This window comes from Xenopus tropicalis, chromosome 8 (genome assembly GCF_000004195.4).
Source record: "Xenopus tropicalis strain Nigerian chromosome 8, UCB_Xtro_10.0, whole genome shotgun sequence".
NCBI classification, from domain to species: Eukaryota; Metazoa; Chordata; class Amphibia; order Anura; family Pipidae; genus Xenopus; species Xenopus tropicalis.
Genome location: NC_030684.2, coordinates 82409034 through 82425819, shown reverse-complemented (window position 1 = coordinate 82425819; position 16786 = coordinate 82409034). Strand labels below are relative to the sequence as shown.

The 16786-nt window shown below is 39.8% G+C and overlaps 1 protein-coding gene across 3 annotated transcripts in view; it reads right to left on the bottom strand.

The window, feature by feature from the left end:
* Positions 1-16763, bottom strand: part of ttll5 (tubulin tyrosine ligase like 5) — a 32852-nt gene extending 16089 nt beyond the window's left edge. For 2 of the 3 annotated variants that reach the window (XM_012968058.3, XM_012968059.3), the window contains exons 1-16: positions 16550-16758; positions 14213-14319; positions 13887-13969; positions 13387-13493; positions 12864-12994; positions 12652-12734; positions 12320-12389; positions 11152-11236; positions 9735-9836; positions 9412-9503; positions 9145-9252; positions 4518-4599; positions 4332-4393; positions 3120-3199; positions 2247-2354; positions 978-1069 (exon numbers count right to left, since the gene is read on the bottom strand). In XM_012968058.3, coding sequence (XP_012823512.2) covers positions 978-1069; positions 2247-2354; positions 3120-3199; positions 4332-4393; positions 4518-4599; positions 9145-9252; positions 9412-9503; positions 9735-9836; positions 11152-11236; positions 12320-12389; positions 12652-12734; positions 12864-12994; positions 13387-13493; positions 13887-13969; positions 14213-14319; positions 16550-16617 — 1460 coding nt within the window. In that variant the 5' untranslated portion in view covers positions 16618-16758. 3 annotated transcript variants of the gene reach the window in all.
* Between the last annotated feature and the right edge of the window lie 23 nt (positions 16764-16786).

Genomic DNA, 16786 nt, shown 5'->3' with positions numbered 1-16786 from the left:
TCTGAACTTGAACACAGTGCACCTTAAACATGCAGTAAGAGTGCATAAAATGTTTATGTATACGAGTCATCTAGAAAATTTAAGAAATTAACCATTTTCTGGAGCACAATTCCTACAGCCTAAAACAAAAATAATTTACTGCCGTGCTTTGCTTGCTGTCAGCAGCATAGGTCAGAGGGAAGGGGCCTGGTTAGGTCCTATGTTGCCCTTACTCCCTCTCCCTACCTACACCTGCGCCAAAAAATAAAGGTTTTTTAAAGTTACTACAATATAATGTACTGTTGTACTGGTAAAGTTGTTTGTTTCAGTTGTTTGCTTCAGAAACACTATACTACGTATACTACTATACTTTATATAAACTGCTATAGTAGCTACTGTGTAGCCACAGGGGCAGCCATTCAGTCTAAAAAAGGATCAGGTTACACAGCAGATAGCTTATCAGCTCTGTAGAATATAATGGTGTTTTATAGAGCTTATCTGATATCTGCTATGGCACCTGCGCCATTTACCCCTAGTTCAATTGCCTTCATGGCTACAAAGCAGCTTGTTTATCTACACTATATTAATGTTTCTTATATAGTAGTCTTTTCTGAAGCAAACACACCAGTTTTATCAATGCAGGGCACCAGAACATAATTTTTAAATGACTTAAAAGCACTTTAATTTTTTTGTGTTACTGGTCATTTAAATGCATATCGATCTCGGGTTGGGGTATACAACTGCTAATTTGCGCATTTGATCCATAAAAAAAGAAGGGGTTACACTTTATTTGTGCCGTGCCCCTTCTAGTCAAATAACCCCATCTTTCATATCATCAAAACAGAACATATCTGTGTATGTATGTATGTATAATCTTATTTATATACAGCTACTAGTATATGCAGAGCTGTGCATTTTTACATAGGAGGAGAAAGGAGGTTCCTGTTCCAGTGAGCTTACAGTCTAAGCAAAAAGAAAAAAAGGCGTGCTTCACTCACCCATAAAGTTGCCATGTGTTATGCCTGGGAAAAATGCGAACAAACCCTCCTCTTCTCTCATACTCATCTTGAACTCGGCGCAATATCTTCAACTAGGAAAAGGTGCACATGAGAATGCAACACACTCCAGACTGCATACAGAACAGAATCACAAGGCATACTGGTATTGCCAGCCCCAGTCCTACCATGAGTGAGAACTATGCTGCAGGTGGCACTTTTCCAAGTGTAGCAAAAACCTATATCTGGTCCTGTAAAAGCATAATTTCCTGTTTTTAAAGGGGATCTGTCACCCTAAGAAATAAAGCTGAATCCAATGTTAATAAACAAAGTAAACTTTACTTACACTATATAAATTATTTAAATATTGTTTCCATCATTCTTTTGGAATGCACAATTAAAGCATGTATCCAAGCATCATCTCAAAATCTTGTGTATGCAGCGCTACCTAATGCCCATGCCCATGCACAGGCTAAGCAATTATAGACAGTGAGGAGGGTGGAGGCATGTGAGGAGGTCAGTGACATTTAGGAAGATTTAGGGAATTTTTTAAATGAGATTATAGCTGATATGAATGTTTTATTACAAAAAAATGTTAATGTTTTAATTTGAAAAGTACTTTTACTACACAGCTTTTTATGTCTGGGTGTCAGGTCCCTCTGATCTCTTATACGCCAAGTTTAAGGAGGAAGGTGTCCAGTAAGTCACCTTATACAAAAAGGAAAGATATGTTTAAGCTAAATATTTTAAATTGGAGGATTTGTGACCACTTTGTTGCCAAACTGGCATATTAATTAAAGCAGGTCAATATGTCAGTTTTTACGAATGTGTCTGCCAGCTTTGAGCAGTTTCAAAACCATTCTGTTCTAAGGATTGTCAGAGTTCATCAGGCCTGAAACAAGGGGTAGGTAAGAGGGGAGTGGAAACAACTGGAAGGCTGTGATTGCTGGAGAGGAAGGAAATTGTGCAGACCTGCTAGCAGCGGAGGAGTTGAGCAAACAGGGTTCAATGAGCGAGCAGTGTTATGCCAGGGGGCACTGGGTCAAGCAGTAGTGCCACTGGGAGGTAGCCAATACAAAATAACAAGGCTCTGTAGCTCAGTGGCAGTGCTGAGTTTTAGGACCCCAATGACTCATTAATCCCCAAATATTAACAAACTCTTTATTCAAATGCAGTGCAAGTTAATGGGGGCTTACTGATTGAGCATTTGTCATGTCATAGTAAAATTTTCTTATTCAGTCTCTTTATAAACATTATTACTGTTTCTCTTACCTCCTCTATGGAAAGCCCTAGTAAGCAGCTTGTCCGCCTCACAGCCTTTTCTCTGTTGCCTCCCTGCAAACCAGTGTCTATGTCATTAGCAGAGAGCGGACGCTGGTGCTGCAGAAAGACAAATCACAATTCCTAGTACATAACACAACACACTTATTAATTACAGTATATCAGTGTTTCCTGGTATCCACATTAGCTGTAAAAGGTAAAAATGATTTTGTAGCACCTACTAGTTAGCCTAAATCAATCAAGAATTGCTCCTGGACACTGCAGTCTTTATTTCTACGAGCCTTCCAATAGCAAATATTGTTACAGAGAACATCACCATCAGATAGGTTCTCCCTTTGTAGGTAATCCAAAGGGTACATAAGCACTAGAAATATAGCCACACTTGGAATATATAGGTATAGGTATATAAGACAACTTTAATTAAAGGTACTTGCATCAAAATTAACCCCTTGTACTTCTGTATAGTCGCACTCGGTGCTGCTTAGTCCTCCCTGCCTTCCATTCCAAATTAAAAGCTGCTGCATCTAGAACTCTGGAGCTACCGCCACCTCCTGACCAGGTAACTCCAGGTTTCCCTTCGTGCACAGCATCAAAAGGCGCAGCACACTTACGCTTAAGGAATTGGGCACAGAAATCATTCACACACCTAACTCTGAAAATGGAGTCAGGCAGACTTCCTTGATATTGCATCATGACAGAGTGCACGCACATTTGCTTTCATCTTGACTAATCGTATGCAATTCAAATTATATAAACTGCCCCTTTGCGACCACAATGATGCTGGAATTCTGCAAAGAATTGCTGCAGTGTGGGAAAACAACAAAATTGCATTTTCACAGCAGTCTTCACACTATGGTAACTTACTGTGGATTTCTGTGTTCGTTTGTCATACAAAGAACTACTTGCACGTCCAAACCTCTGTTGTGGATCCTGACACTCAACACCTACAAAGGCAATGTTCTTATTGATAATTATAAATAGCATACACTTGGTTTTTAGAAACCAGCTTAAATAATCAAGCAACTACAGAAAAATGACTACACAGAACCTACAGGCTACATTGATGGTCAAAATAACACATACTGATTTACCAGAAAAGAATTTTCAGCAGCTTATTTGCTAAAGTGACCAAATTTGCTTTAATAATCCACCAATTTAATGGTGGGGCAAGTTGCTAAACCATCTGGCACCCTCTGGTTTGTGTTATTTGCCAAAAACAAGGTATTAAATGGTCTCCTATCTATAAAAATCTATTAAATGGTCCTTTCTATAACAAAGAAACACTTATGACAGATGACTTTAATAAAGCTCGGGCAGTATGCACAGTAGGGCTAAGCTAAAAAATGTTTTCAGAGAGCCAATGATCCTCCCTAGAGCTACTGTTGGAAAACAAGATAAATGTGAAAAATGTAACTTTAATTTTTCAAAAAAAAACTTAAAAATGAAAACCAATGACAGAAAGTCATTATTTTTAGTATACTATCTGAAAACGATGGAAATGAAAAAAATGTGTTTGGAAGGTGAACTACCCTTTTATTCATATTATAGAGCTCACCTTGAGTCCAGCACTCCCTAGTGAAAGTTTCTGTATGCAATACTGGCAAATACAGGCAGAACTGCATAAAGATTAAGGCATAACTGTTTGCTCAATAATCAAGGAGAGCAAAGAGTTGCAACTCGGGGTAGAGGAAGCAGGGGGACATGCAAAGTGCCAAAAACATGTCTCTTTTTGCTTTATTTTTCCACTTTGTCCTGCAAATTGTATATAAGCTTATCAACTCAGTAGCTGCTATAAAATGTAAGAGGGCATAATATAATATAATTATAATATTATATAATTGCTTACAGGCACCATATGCTCCTGATAAATCAATGAAACGCACAAAGATCACAACGTTACATAAATTCCTAGGCTTTTACAAAGAACATGGTCACACTACCATCATGCAACTTTCCAGTGGGTGCCATAAATGCCTTATCATGACCTCTATTTGTAGTCAGAAAAGAACTATATTTATATTGTTGAATTCCACTTGCATTGTGTAAGTAAATAAACCTTAGTGTAAAAATACATACCAACTAGGGTAAACATGTCTGATATCATACTGGCTTTCACCTTTAAGTCCAAAGGGGCATCACTATAGTAAATGGAGAAGGGGAAGGAACAGAAGTATGCTATTACTAATATGGAAGGCCATCAAATGATAGAATCTGTATCACACACAAGAATGAATCATCTTTACAGTGACACATTAATCTCACCAAGCTAATGATGGAGACAGGTTCACTTCCAACAACCAGGGCTTCAAGTTGCCATCAATCAGCACATCAAACCCATAGAGTTCTGCAGACAGAAAGAAATAATTAGCTGATAGGTGTGCATTACTGAGCAAATCACTTTTTGCTCACTGTGTATATAAAAAAAAAAAAATGAGGATATATATACAGTATGCGCTTTGGGTCCTACGGGAGAAAAGCGCTTTACAAATGTTTGTTGTTGTTGTACAGTATATATATGTGTGTGTATATGTGTATGTATGTATATATATATATATATATATATATATATATACACTGTATATATATATATATATATACACTGTATATATATATATATATATATATATATATATATATATATATATATATAGTCCAACAAAAGGTAGCACTCCACTTACATAGAGTCGAATGCCCGGGTGCTAATGCAAAAAAATATACAAAATACTGCAAAAGGAGCCAGCTGTGAGTGCTGGCTCCTTTTGCAGTATTTTATATATATATATATATATATATATATACAGTGGCTTGCAAAAGTATTCGGCCCCCTTGAACTTTTCCACATTTTGTCACATTACAGCCACAAACATGAATCAATTTTATTGGAATTCCACGTGAAAGACCAATACAAAGTGGTGTACACGTGAGAAGTGGAACGAAAATCATACATGATTCCAAACATTTTTTACAAATAAATAACTGCAAATCCCTCTTCTGGAACGGGGAACAACCCCGAATATCCCTGCAGACTCTACAACTCCCAACCACTAGTGGAGGACTAGCAGCCCCAAACCCATATATGTACTATCTGGCCTCACAGCTAGTGGCAGCATGGAGATGGACCTCACCGTCCCTGACTAACGCAGCCACTCTGCTAGAAATACAAATCATAGGGTCTCAGGAGGAACTCCAAAACCTGCTATACAGGGGTACGAGCGATACCAAACAAGCCACCCAACCAATGAGAGCTACAGTTAGCGCGTGGAAGAAAGCACTCAAAATCTTCCCAAAGGCACAACCGCATTGCTCGCAGTATACCCCCTTATGGCATAACCCTAACCTGGAACAACTCCAAACAATACCTGATCCCAAAATATGGTCACGCCATAATATCAAATACTTATCAGACGTAATGCCACAAGGTACACTGCTTGCCTTTCAGGAACTAAAGCAAACCTTCTCTCTCCCTAACACAATGCTTTTCCGATACTTGCAGTTGCGCCACGCTATGGGAACTCAATTTGGAGGCCAAGCAGTAGATACAAACCCAAGGAACATCGAGACTCTAACCCATACAGAGGAACTTAAAAAACCTCTTTCAGTATTTTATTCTCAGCTAATGAGGGCAAGTAGTACAAACCTTACCAAACTACGAGAAAAGTGGCAAAGAGACGTCCCACAGCTCACCCCAGATCTATGGGAGGACACCCTAGAGTTAGCACTAGAAGGGATCATCAGTAGTAGAGATAGGCTGACACAACTGAAATATCTCCATCGCACCTACCTTACGCCCCAAAGACTGCATAAAATGCATTCAGATATAGGGCAAGAATGCCCCAGATGCTACCACTCCCCAGCTGATTTCCTACATATGGTATGGAGCTGCCCACGGATACAACGATTTTGGGGGAAAGTAGCGGACACTATAAGAGGCAGAACAAGCCTAATACTCAGCCTAGATCCAATGGTAATACTGCTAAATCAGGTAGAGGATCTATCACCCAAAAGGGCTGAAAGAACACTACTCCTTATACTATGCATGTACGCAAAAAAAACAATCGCTCTATACTGGAAATCACCTGAGGGCCCCAGAGTAGCAGCATGGGAATCTATGGTTAACAAAGCTATACCGTTATACAAACTAACATATATAAGGAGGGGATGCCCTCAAAAATTTGAAAAAATATGGTCAGCATGGTTGGACGCAGAACCCCCATAAGATATACAGGTCAGGGAAGGTCACACTTCCAAAACAGCCCCCACTCTCCACGCAAAAGGGAAACACCAATGCCCCAACCATGCCCTGGAAGATAAGTACACAGCCGCGAGTTAAAGGCTAACTGAAGTATAATATTTGCACCAGCAAAGAAGACACTGCAATGATTGTTGATAGGATATCAATGTATTTTATATACTTCTGTATAAAATATGCAATAGAAAAAAAAGACACTGCAATGTTATTATGGTTATGTAGTTAATTTATTTTATTTTCTTATTGTACAATAAGCAAATGACGCTGGAAATAACATACTGCAAGATATGTATATCTTAATGCAATAAAAGAATTGTTAAAAAAAAAAAAATAAATAAATAAATAACTGCAAAGTGGGGTGTGCGTAATTATTCAGCCCCCTGAGTCAATACTTTGTAGAACCACCTTTTGCAGCAATTACAGCTGCCAGGCTTTTAGGGTATCTCTCTACCAGCTTTGTACATCTAGAGACTGAAATCCTTGCCCATTCTTCTTTGCAAAACAGCTCCAGCTCAGTCAGATTAGATGGACAGCGTTTGTGAACAGCAGTTTTCAGATCTTGCCACAGATTCTCCATTGGATTTAGATCTGGACTTTGACTGGGCCATTCTAACACATGGATATGTTTCGTTTTAAACCATTCCATTGTTGCCCTGGCTTTATGTTTAGGGTCGCTGTCCTGCTGGAAGGTGAACCTCCGCCCCAGTCTCAAGTCTTTTGCAGACTCCAAGAGGTTTTCTTCCAAGATTGCCCTGTATTTGGCTCCATCCATCTTCCCATCAACTCTGACCAGCTTCCCTGTCCCTGCTGAAGAGAAGCACCCCCAGAGCATGATGCTGCCACCACCATATTTGACAGTGGGGATGGTGTGTTCAGAGTGATGTGCAGTGTTAGTTTTCCGCCACACATAGCGTTTTGCATTTTGGCCAAAAAGTTCCATTTTGGTCTCATCTGACCAGAGCACCTTCTTCCACATGTTTGCTGTGTCCCCCACATGGCTTGTGGCAAACTGCAAATGGGACTTCTTACGGTTTTCTGTTTCTCTTCCATAAAGGCCAACTTTGTGCAGTGCACGACTAATAGTTGTCCTATGGACAGATTCCCCCACCTGAGCTGTAGATCTCTGCAGCTCGTCCAGAGTCACCATGGGCCTCTTGGCTGCATTTCTGATCAGCGCTCTCCTTGTTCGGCCTGTGAGTTTAGGTGGACAGCCTTGTCTTGGTAGGTTTACAGTTGTGCCATACTCCTTCCATTTCTGAATGATCGCTTGAACAGTGCTCCGTGGGATGTTTAAGGCTTTGGAAATCTTTTTGTAGCCTAAGCCTGCTTTAAATTTCTCAATAACTTTATCCCTGACCTGTCTGGTGTGTTCTTTGGACTTCATGGTGTTGTTGCTCCCAATATTCTCTTAGACAACCTCTGAGGCAGTCACAGAGCAGCTGTATTTGTAGTGACATTAGATTACACACAGATGCACTCTATTTAGTCATTAGCACTCATCAGGCAATGTCTATGGGCAACTGACTGCACTCAGACCAAAAGGGGCTGAATAATTACGCACACCCCACTTTGCAGTTATTTATTTGTAAAAAATGTTTGGAATCATGTATGATTTTCCTTCCACTTCTCACGTGTACACCACTTTGTATTGGTCTTTCACGTGGAATTCCAATTAAATTGATTCATGTTTGTGGCTGTAATGTGACAAAATGTGGAAAAGTTCAAGGGGAGAGAGAGAGAGAGAGAGAGAGAGGAGAGAGAGGAGAGAGAGAGAGAGAGAGAGAGAAGCCTAGTCATATTACCTAAACCAATTACTTGCATTACATAATAATCATACAGGAGAAAAGATGCAAAAACCTGCTACAACGTGCCATGCTGAGCAGGCAACTTGAAAGAGACTCCGCATTAGTGGGATGTGGGTACCCTCTAGGACACTTCTTCCCCTGCAGATCACAATGTGATGTGCAGGTTGACTAGCAACCTGCAGGAACCACAAGTTAACCTTTAGCTTAGAGCTAAAATTTGGGTGACTCTTGTGGGTTGGGGTTGGATGTGGGTCAGACTGGGAAAAGTACACTTCCTCTGCCCCTGAAAAAATGCCCAAATGCCACACATTCCAATTAGAAAAAAGGAGGTTCTGTCTAAATATTCGGAAAGGGTTTTTTACTGTGAAGCTGTGGAATTCTCTCCCTGAACCAGTCGTACTGGCTGATACATTAGATAGCTTCAAGAAGGGGTTGGGTGGCTTTTAAGTAAGTGAGGAAATACAGGGCGATAGCACTTAGTACAAGTTGATCAAGAGACTTGTTCAATTGCCATCTTGGAGTCGGGAAGGAATTTTTTTCCCCCTCTGTGGCAAATTAGAGAGGCTTCAGATGGGGTTTTTTGCCTTCCTCTGGATCAGCTAGCAGTTAGGCAGGTTATATATAGGCATTAAAGTTGAACTTGATGGACGAGTGTCTTTTTTCAACCTAACTTAAGTTGTTACTATAATTAGTCGCCATGACTGTGTTTTACATCACTGCAACTGGGGTTTTAAAAATCACAGCGACTAATCGTTCTGTCTGTCTTAGCTCTTAAACAAATGCTTAAGCCACGCATACTTAGAAATTATGAAAATGGACAAGTGAAATTACTTACCAAAGCAGTTTCCCCTGTGGGTAATTAAGGATTTACATGCGGATGCAATAGGAAGCTCGGCGGAAACTATTGTTTTAATGATTAGATCTTCCACCTGTGACATGAGAGCTAGAAGAAAGCAGAGACGAAAGAATGAGGGATGGTAATCAGAAAGGATGCAAAATGTAAGGAGAAGTACACCCTGACAGTCACAGCACACAGTCATTAGATTTTCAGTTCTCTCTTCTTGTAGGCCTTATTCTGTAACTAATGCTTATTACTACTTACCCGCTGTATCTTTCCCATCCTGTTTTAAATATCGCAGCATGGCACTCATGCTCCATTTGTTCCCATAATCTTCTACATCTGGGTCATCACAACTAAATGGGTGTACAGAAATAGTATACATAAAATCTTCCGTTCATTGCTCCTGTCAAATATGCCACACCACTTAATCTTTTCACAGTTGAAGAAAAAATACTTCAGCAAGCCAGGAACATACTGTACTGGATTGCATTCTTAAATGATCTGTTACCCATGGCCTTTGGTGCTTCACACAATCCTTACCCACTGTGCCCCTCACATAATCCTTCATTCTCATCTCTTTTTACCTTACATAGTCCCCGCTTTTCTTGTTTACACTGTAGTTAGTCAGGTGCATAAACTGATTTTTTATATTTTTGGCAGCCCGGTCATACTTTGCTGTGGCAAACCTGTTATGAAAGAATAATGTAAAAGATTGTATGTTAGGAATCGGAGGAAATGATTTGCATGAGAGAGCAGATAGCTATATGTTTTCAAATACGAAGTTTGCAATGAAAGATTTGAATATAAACTGTTCACATTACAAAGTTTTCTTATCTGTGTAAGTGTATAACATGGTATAAACATGATGCAAATGATGTGTTACAGTCATAGGCAAGTGTTAAAAAACATTTTAATCCTTTACATTTGAGTCTCCAGGGGTCTTTTAAATATTATGCCAAACACTGACAAACTTTCTCATTTTTCTAGAGTGCCTTTATTAATATACACCAAATGGACCATTGTAGCATGCTCTGTAAGGAGGTTATTCCACATGTGGATAATTGGAAGATCTTTAGAGAGTGATTTAAGAGCCACACATTTGAGGGCAAGAAATAAAGAATTTATGATAGCAATTAGAAGATAATTATACTTGGTGTGGTTTGGCAAAGAGGGAAATTAAAACTATTCCATGTGTTGTCCTTGCAAAGTAGATAATTATATTACCAGTATACAAAGTCCATTATGCAGGGGGATCATCTGAGCACTAGTAATCTTGCAAGGACCAAACATATATATGTTTAATTTTCCTGTTTGCCCTGTGTAGCTCAACAAATAACAATAACCATATTTTTTTCATTATTAACACAATAGGCAATGAAGTCAGCACAAGCCTGGGGCCAACTATCGTATCATACAGTGGGGTTTTACAGAGGTCTGTTGGAAATGCATCAATGTGCCAATGTGGCCCTCATCCAATGGGATTGTTAAACCTGCCCAATTAAACCAGATATTGGTTCGGCATGCCTGTTAGAGAAGCCCTTAAATGGGCCAAAAAGCAGTCAGCTTGGTCTGAGTCAGCAGCTTGTATTGGCTAATGAATGGCCATATTTAGTTGGCAAAATTGGAAGAGTTGCTTCAGAAAAAAATGGGCAACTGTTTACATTTTGTTCAGCAGGCAGTTACACGCCAAGGTTTTGATCAAACTGACTGTGTATTACTAAAGAGATATTATTTTCAGTAGATTTATATAAACTGTGTATGTTTATGTACAATAATTGTTTAATTAGCCATAATGCCTTAATACAAGCATTTTAGATAATTAAATAAATGAAAGAAAATATCTAAAGTATAAAATATATCAAGTAGCGCTACTTGTTTTTATATTTTTTCTGGTATGATTAAAATGTGCCTTTATATAAAGGGTATCACACTGGTGCCAAATGATACCCATTAGATAGCTATATTTAAGATAAAATATAATTTACTAGGTGCAAAAGATACCTGGTAAGTCCTTCTTCATATAGGTAAATGACTAAAGGGTCATATGAAGTGATTAGCACATACAGACGAACATCAAATTTAAATCCTATGAAGAAAATAATAACATTTTAGAGTTATTACTTAGAACATTTTAAAGTCACCCCACTCTTATCTAGCAATGCAAATTTTAAATTAAAAAACCTAATTCTTAAACAAACTGCCAAAAAGCAATGTAATGCCACCTTAAAAACATAAGTAAGCTAACTACTTTAGGATGATGCTCATTTAAAAACTGATTTTGTCTAATGAAAGATAACACATTTCAAATATACATTAATTTAAAAAAATCTCAATGCTTTTACAATTATTTTTTAATGTAACTGCTAGTGACAATCTGCCTAACTTTTTATATACTCTGCATAACTGGTTCTGACTCCTGAACACTACAGCAGAAGACAGCTGATAACAAGACCTGGCAGAAAAGTGATTCTGCTATATTATTTTAAAAATCAGAACCAGAAAAAATATAAGAACACACAAATACTGCAAATACATTAACAAATACATTTAAAAACCATTGCCATTTTTAAATAATTTATATTGGAAAGCTTCTTAGAATTTACATATTCTTTCACTATACAAAAAACAGGTATGGGTAGAAGTGACGTAACTATAAAAGAAACAAACCCTACGGTCACCGGGTGGCCTGTGCCGCGGGGTCTGTTTCCTTTCTAGCCCCTAAAAATTGTGAATGGCAGCTGCAAAGTCTCTGCAGTGGACAGGACGAGGGGATGAGAAAGTGTGGTAAGAGGCAAGTGGGTAGACTGCTGTGCACCAGTCCAGTGCCTTTAAATGAAAGATAATGAATGCCTAGACCTGTTTTGGCTTTAAGATGAGACCTTAGATGTAAACCACTGAAATGCATGCAATATTTTATTTTGTGAATACACGTGTTTTATTTGTTGAAGAAAATAAAAATTGATAAACACCTATAGTACCTATAGTACTCCCAGTTTAAATACACTACCCATGTAATAGTTGCCTATTTACAAAAGACAAAAGGCCAAATGCCTAGTCCAGTCTGACACAGACTGGACATATCACAAAACAAATATTTATAGTGAGAAAATCACCCATTCTAATATCCACTGACATAGACTTATCTGTTATTATGTTTGAGGACACCTACCATCAATAAGAAGGGGGTTGCCAATATACCGAGACACCAGGATGTTATCCTCCATACTGATAAGAGATGGCTGTAGGAGCATGAAAAATCTAAATTTCAGAGCAAGACTAATCAGGGCAAAGAGAAAAAGTATTTTGCCAGGGTGAAATGATACTCAGTACTTAAAAGTTAAATAGCTTATTTGGCTGTAAGTGTTATAGAGAAATGTGAAAAGAAATATACTGCATCACGAATAAGAAATAATACTAATAAAAAGAAATTGTTGAGTACAGTACTCTACTACTCTACACTAGTAATACAGTGTGTGTGTTTGTGTGTAGAGGCACACTTACAGAATTAATCAAGTAAACACCACGGCCACGTGATGAGGCAACTGGCTTCACTATCCAAGGACCACGATCTTTGGCAAAAGCAGCTAGAAGTTATTAAAATGACAGAGTCACATATTTATTAATACCACACACTTTTACTTATATACTCATCCCCAGCCTCCAATAAACAAGATTAACAAACAAAGACCTCTCAGACCTAAAACTATACTTACTGCAAAAGTCCTGATATTCAGCAGGTAGCAGATATGTCTGGGGCAAAAGGTGGAAGTTTTTAAAGCCATGACTTTGCTGCATGCGCTGCACATTTTTGTACAGTCGGTCCTTACGGGTCAGCTCATAGGATCTATTATACAAGAGCAGCATGTAAATTAAGCTTCTTTAATACTGTCCAGAATATTGATATACCAACTTTTTCTTTGTTCATTCAAATTACATTTTCTGTCCATTTTCCTGTCTGCTTCTGTCCAGTTTTCTATCACAATATGTCTTCCTCTCAGGACATTTAACATATCCTCACATTGTAATCTGTATATAATTCTTCCTTACTAGCCATAAAAATACTCACAAAATAAACCAAGCATCCTCCATGTTTTTCTTACTGCATGCAAGCATGTATCACGTAACAATTCTTTGTATGTTCCATGGCTTTCTCTCTACAAGCATGCTCTTCTCTGTTCATGTACCATATAACTTTGTACTTGCTGTACATTTCACATATGCTTCCACTCTGTTTACCTGGGAAAGTGATTGACTTTTTGAAAGTTGGTAAGGCTCCTCATGATGTGAGGCTTTACGTGGGACCCAGTCCACATAATGTTGAAGTCATTGCTGTTGGCATTTACCTGTGGAGTCAGAAGAGATTGCTTCAGTTAAACTGAATAAAATAAACATTAGTCAACAAGTCTAAATCACTTCAAAAGAACTTCTATTTACACAAGAGTAAAAAAAAAAAATGACATTAAAAAAAATACAAAGGTTACATTTATTATTCAGTTTTGCTTTTACTTTTTTGGCTAGGCATAGTTATAGGAAGTGGAACAAATGTACTAGTTTTGTTTAGGACTATAATCACAGACTGCGGTAACAAATGTGGGGAACTACAATAAGTTACTTTCTGTTGTGGAAAAAATAATCTCTCCTCATTTAAGGTACATTGGTGTTGTACAACACAACTTGTAAGGTGCTGGCAACAAGACTCACATGGAAAGCTGGAAAACAGAAATAGAAACACTGACCTCCTGAAATCCATGGGCAGAAAGAATGCTGCGTACTAAGCGGCTGTCTGTGCGAACAATCTTATAGGATAATTTATAGCGCTCTGCAAGAAAAATTATCAAGTGGGTTATATGCTTTAGACATAAGAAAGAATAATCAAGGTAATACTCAGGGTAATATGATTCTGTGCAGTGAAAATCAATCAACGATAGTGTAGGTATAATGAACAGGTTCGGTAAAAATGTCTCACTGGCTATTCATAAAGACAACCAGCACTTGAGCAACACTGGAGGATACACTGCGACAACATACCACAGTAAACTTATTCGGCAAAAACTTGACTTACCTCCTACTGCACGCAGTGACAGGTTTTTGTGAAGAACGGCTTCTGCATGAAACATTACAATAGGAACCTTTCGAGAGCCACCAGCCCACAGAATGCAAGAGTATTCACTATGGAATTGAAAAATAATAGGCATAAACTGGGGAACTTTTAAGAAAAATAAGGAAATTCTGGACACAGCATGTCTTAGAACAGGGGTGGGCAAACTACGGCCCGCGGGCCACATCCGGCCCGTTAGCCCTTTCAATCCGGCCCGCAGTCTCCGGCCCCCTTAAAAGAATGACGGGCCCTGATTGGTTGAGCCCCGTGCGTGCGCACAACGTCAGCACGCACGGGGCGCAACCATATAAAAGAATGCACTGGGGAGCCGGGGAACAGAAGGACGGGACGGAGGAAGCAGCGGGTCGCTGGAGGAGGGAGCCGCAGGTCATGGCGGATGCAGGGGGGAACTGGTGGGAGGATTTTGAGGAGAAGCTGGAAGATGCTGGGGAGTGGAACTGCAGGATGCTGGGGTGGGGAACTGCAGGATGCTGGGGTGGGGAACTGCAGGATGCTGGGGTGGGGAACTGCAGGATGCTGGGGTGGGGAACTGCAGGATGCTGGGGTGGGGAACTGCAGGATGCTGGGGTGGGGAACTGCAGGATGCTGGGGTGGGGAACTGCAGGATGCTGGGGTGGGGAACTGCAGGATGCTGGGGTGGGGAACTGCAGGATGCTGGGGTGGGGAACTGCAGGATGCTGGGGTGGGGAACTGCAGGATACTTGGGTGGGGAACTGCAGGATGCTTGGGTGGGGAACTGCAGGATGCTTGGGTGGGGAACTGCAGGATGCTGGGGTGGGGAACTGCAGGATGCTGGGGTGGGGAACTGCAGGATGCTGGGGTGGGGAACTGCAGGATGCTGGGGTGGGGAACTGCAGGATGCTGGTGTGGGGAACTGCAGGATGCTGGGGTGGGGAACTGCAGGATGCTGGGGTGGGGAACTGCAGGATGCTGGGGTGGGGAACTGCAGGATACTTGGGTGGAGAACTGCAGGATACTTGGGTGGGGAACGTCAAGATGCTGGGTAGTGGAGCTGCAGGATGCTGGAAAGTGGGGGGGGGGAGCTGAGAGGCCCCATAATTTCTGATGGCAGCCCCGGGCGTAACGCTGTCCCGGCCCGGTCCGGCCCGTCTGTTAGTCAATGTGGCCCCTGAGCCAAAAAGTTTGCCAACCCCTGTCTTAGAATAACAGGATAACAGAAGTTATAATGCAAAAAAAAACTTTGGTCTTTAGTCTCTGTTTACATGTTTTAAATATTTAATGCCTTTCTTCTGCAGTTCACAACTTAATAAAGTCTGTGGTCCTTGTGCTGTTACTGGGCATTCCTGACACTGCAGATCATTGTTTGTTTCTCAGCAGAGAAATGAAAGGTTAAGTTGCCAAAAGGGAAAATGAAAGAAACAATATGCAGCTTTAAATTAATTCACTATATTATATCAAGAACTCACGGAAATTGTTAACAGTGGCCTTATATTATCTGCATCTCTCTGAACATAGGTGCTAAATTGCACATATAAAATTGTCTAAATCAACCAATCAGGTCTTTGTTCTTATTTTCCAACTTATATGACATGAAACTAATAGCTTGGTTGGTATTGGCAAATGCACTTGAGCGTTTTAGCATCTATATTTGTAAATCAACCCTTTTGTGTATTTTTTTACCTCAAGGCCAGTAATCCTAAGAGAAATTTTAGACTTTATTTACAAAGTTTAGAGTAGGATGTAAAGTACTTTGCATCTTGCTGCTGCACTAAGCGCCTGCTGGCATGTCTCTGCCCTCCAGCATGGTGTGCAAAGCCCTGCCCTTTCCCTATGAATGCAGCTCTGCCTGAAGTGGGCAGCACTATATTATATATATATATATATATATATATATATATATATATATATATATATAAATGGCAGGTTGGGGACAGTATATTGGCATTTCATTTCATTAGTTATTCAGATGCACTAGCTAGTAAGTGCCATAGAGTGAAATTAATAGAAGAGCTTTTTCGTGTTTCTAGTAGATGCTTTTCCTAGCTAATGTTGGGTTATATGAGCCACTACTGACTATTCACTGATACTGATCTGTAGATCACCTAATCGACATTTAAAAAAAAAAAAAAAAGATTTTAAAAAATGAGCAGTTTGATTACTGACACCAACAATATCATTTGACTTTATACTAAAACGCACACAAACCGGATTAAGAATCTTACCAAGGTGTCAGCATTTAAAGTAAAGCTAACCAGAAAGAAGCACTCGCTACAAATCACACACAGACAGACATGACAAAATAGGCCTATAGATGCTGACCCCTTTTTGGAATCATCATCTTCCTCGCTCTGTTCGTCCTGCTGTCCACGGGGCACCATTTCAGGCATCTTCTTCTCAGCATTTAGATTATGCTTCCCTGTCACTACGGCAACCGAATTATCCCCACATATACACACAGCGTCATTTCCGCCGGCTAAAACTCAGCCGGCTGAAAGATTTCCGCCACGTTCAACATGGCGTCCGCAGAGCCCTGCGTTCCACCAGGCGTGGTTGTGG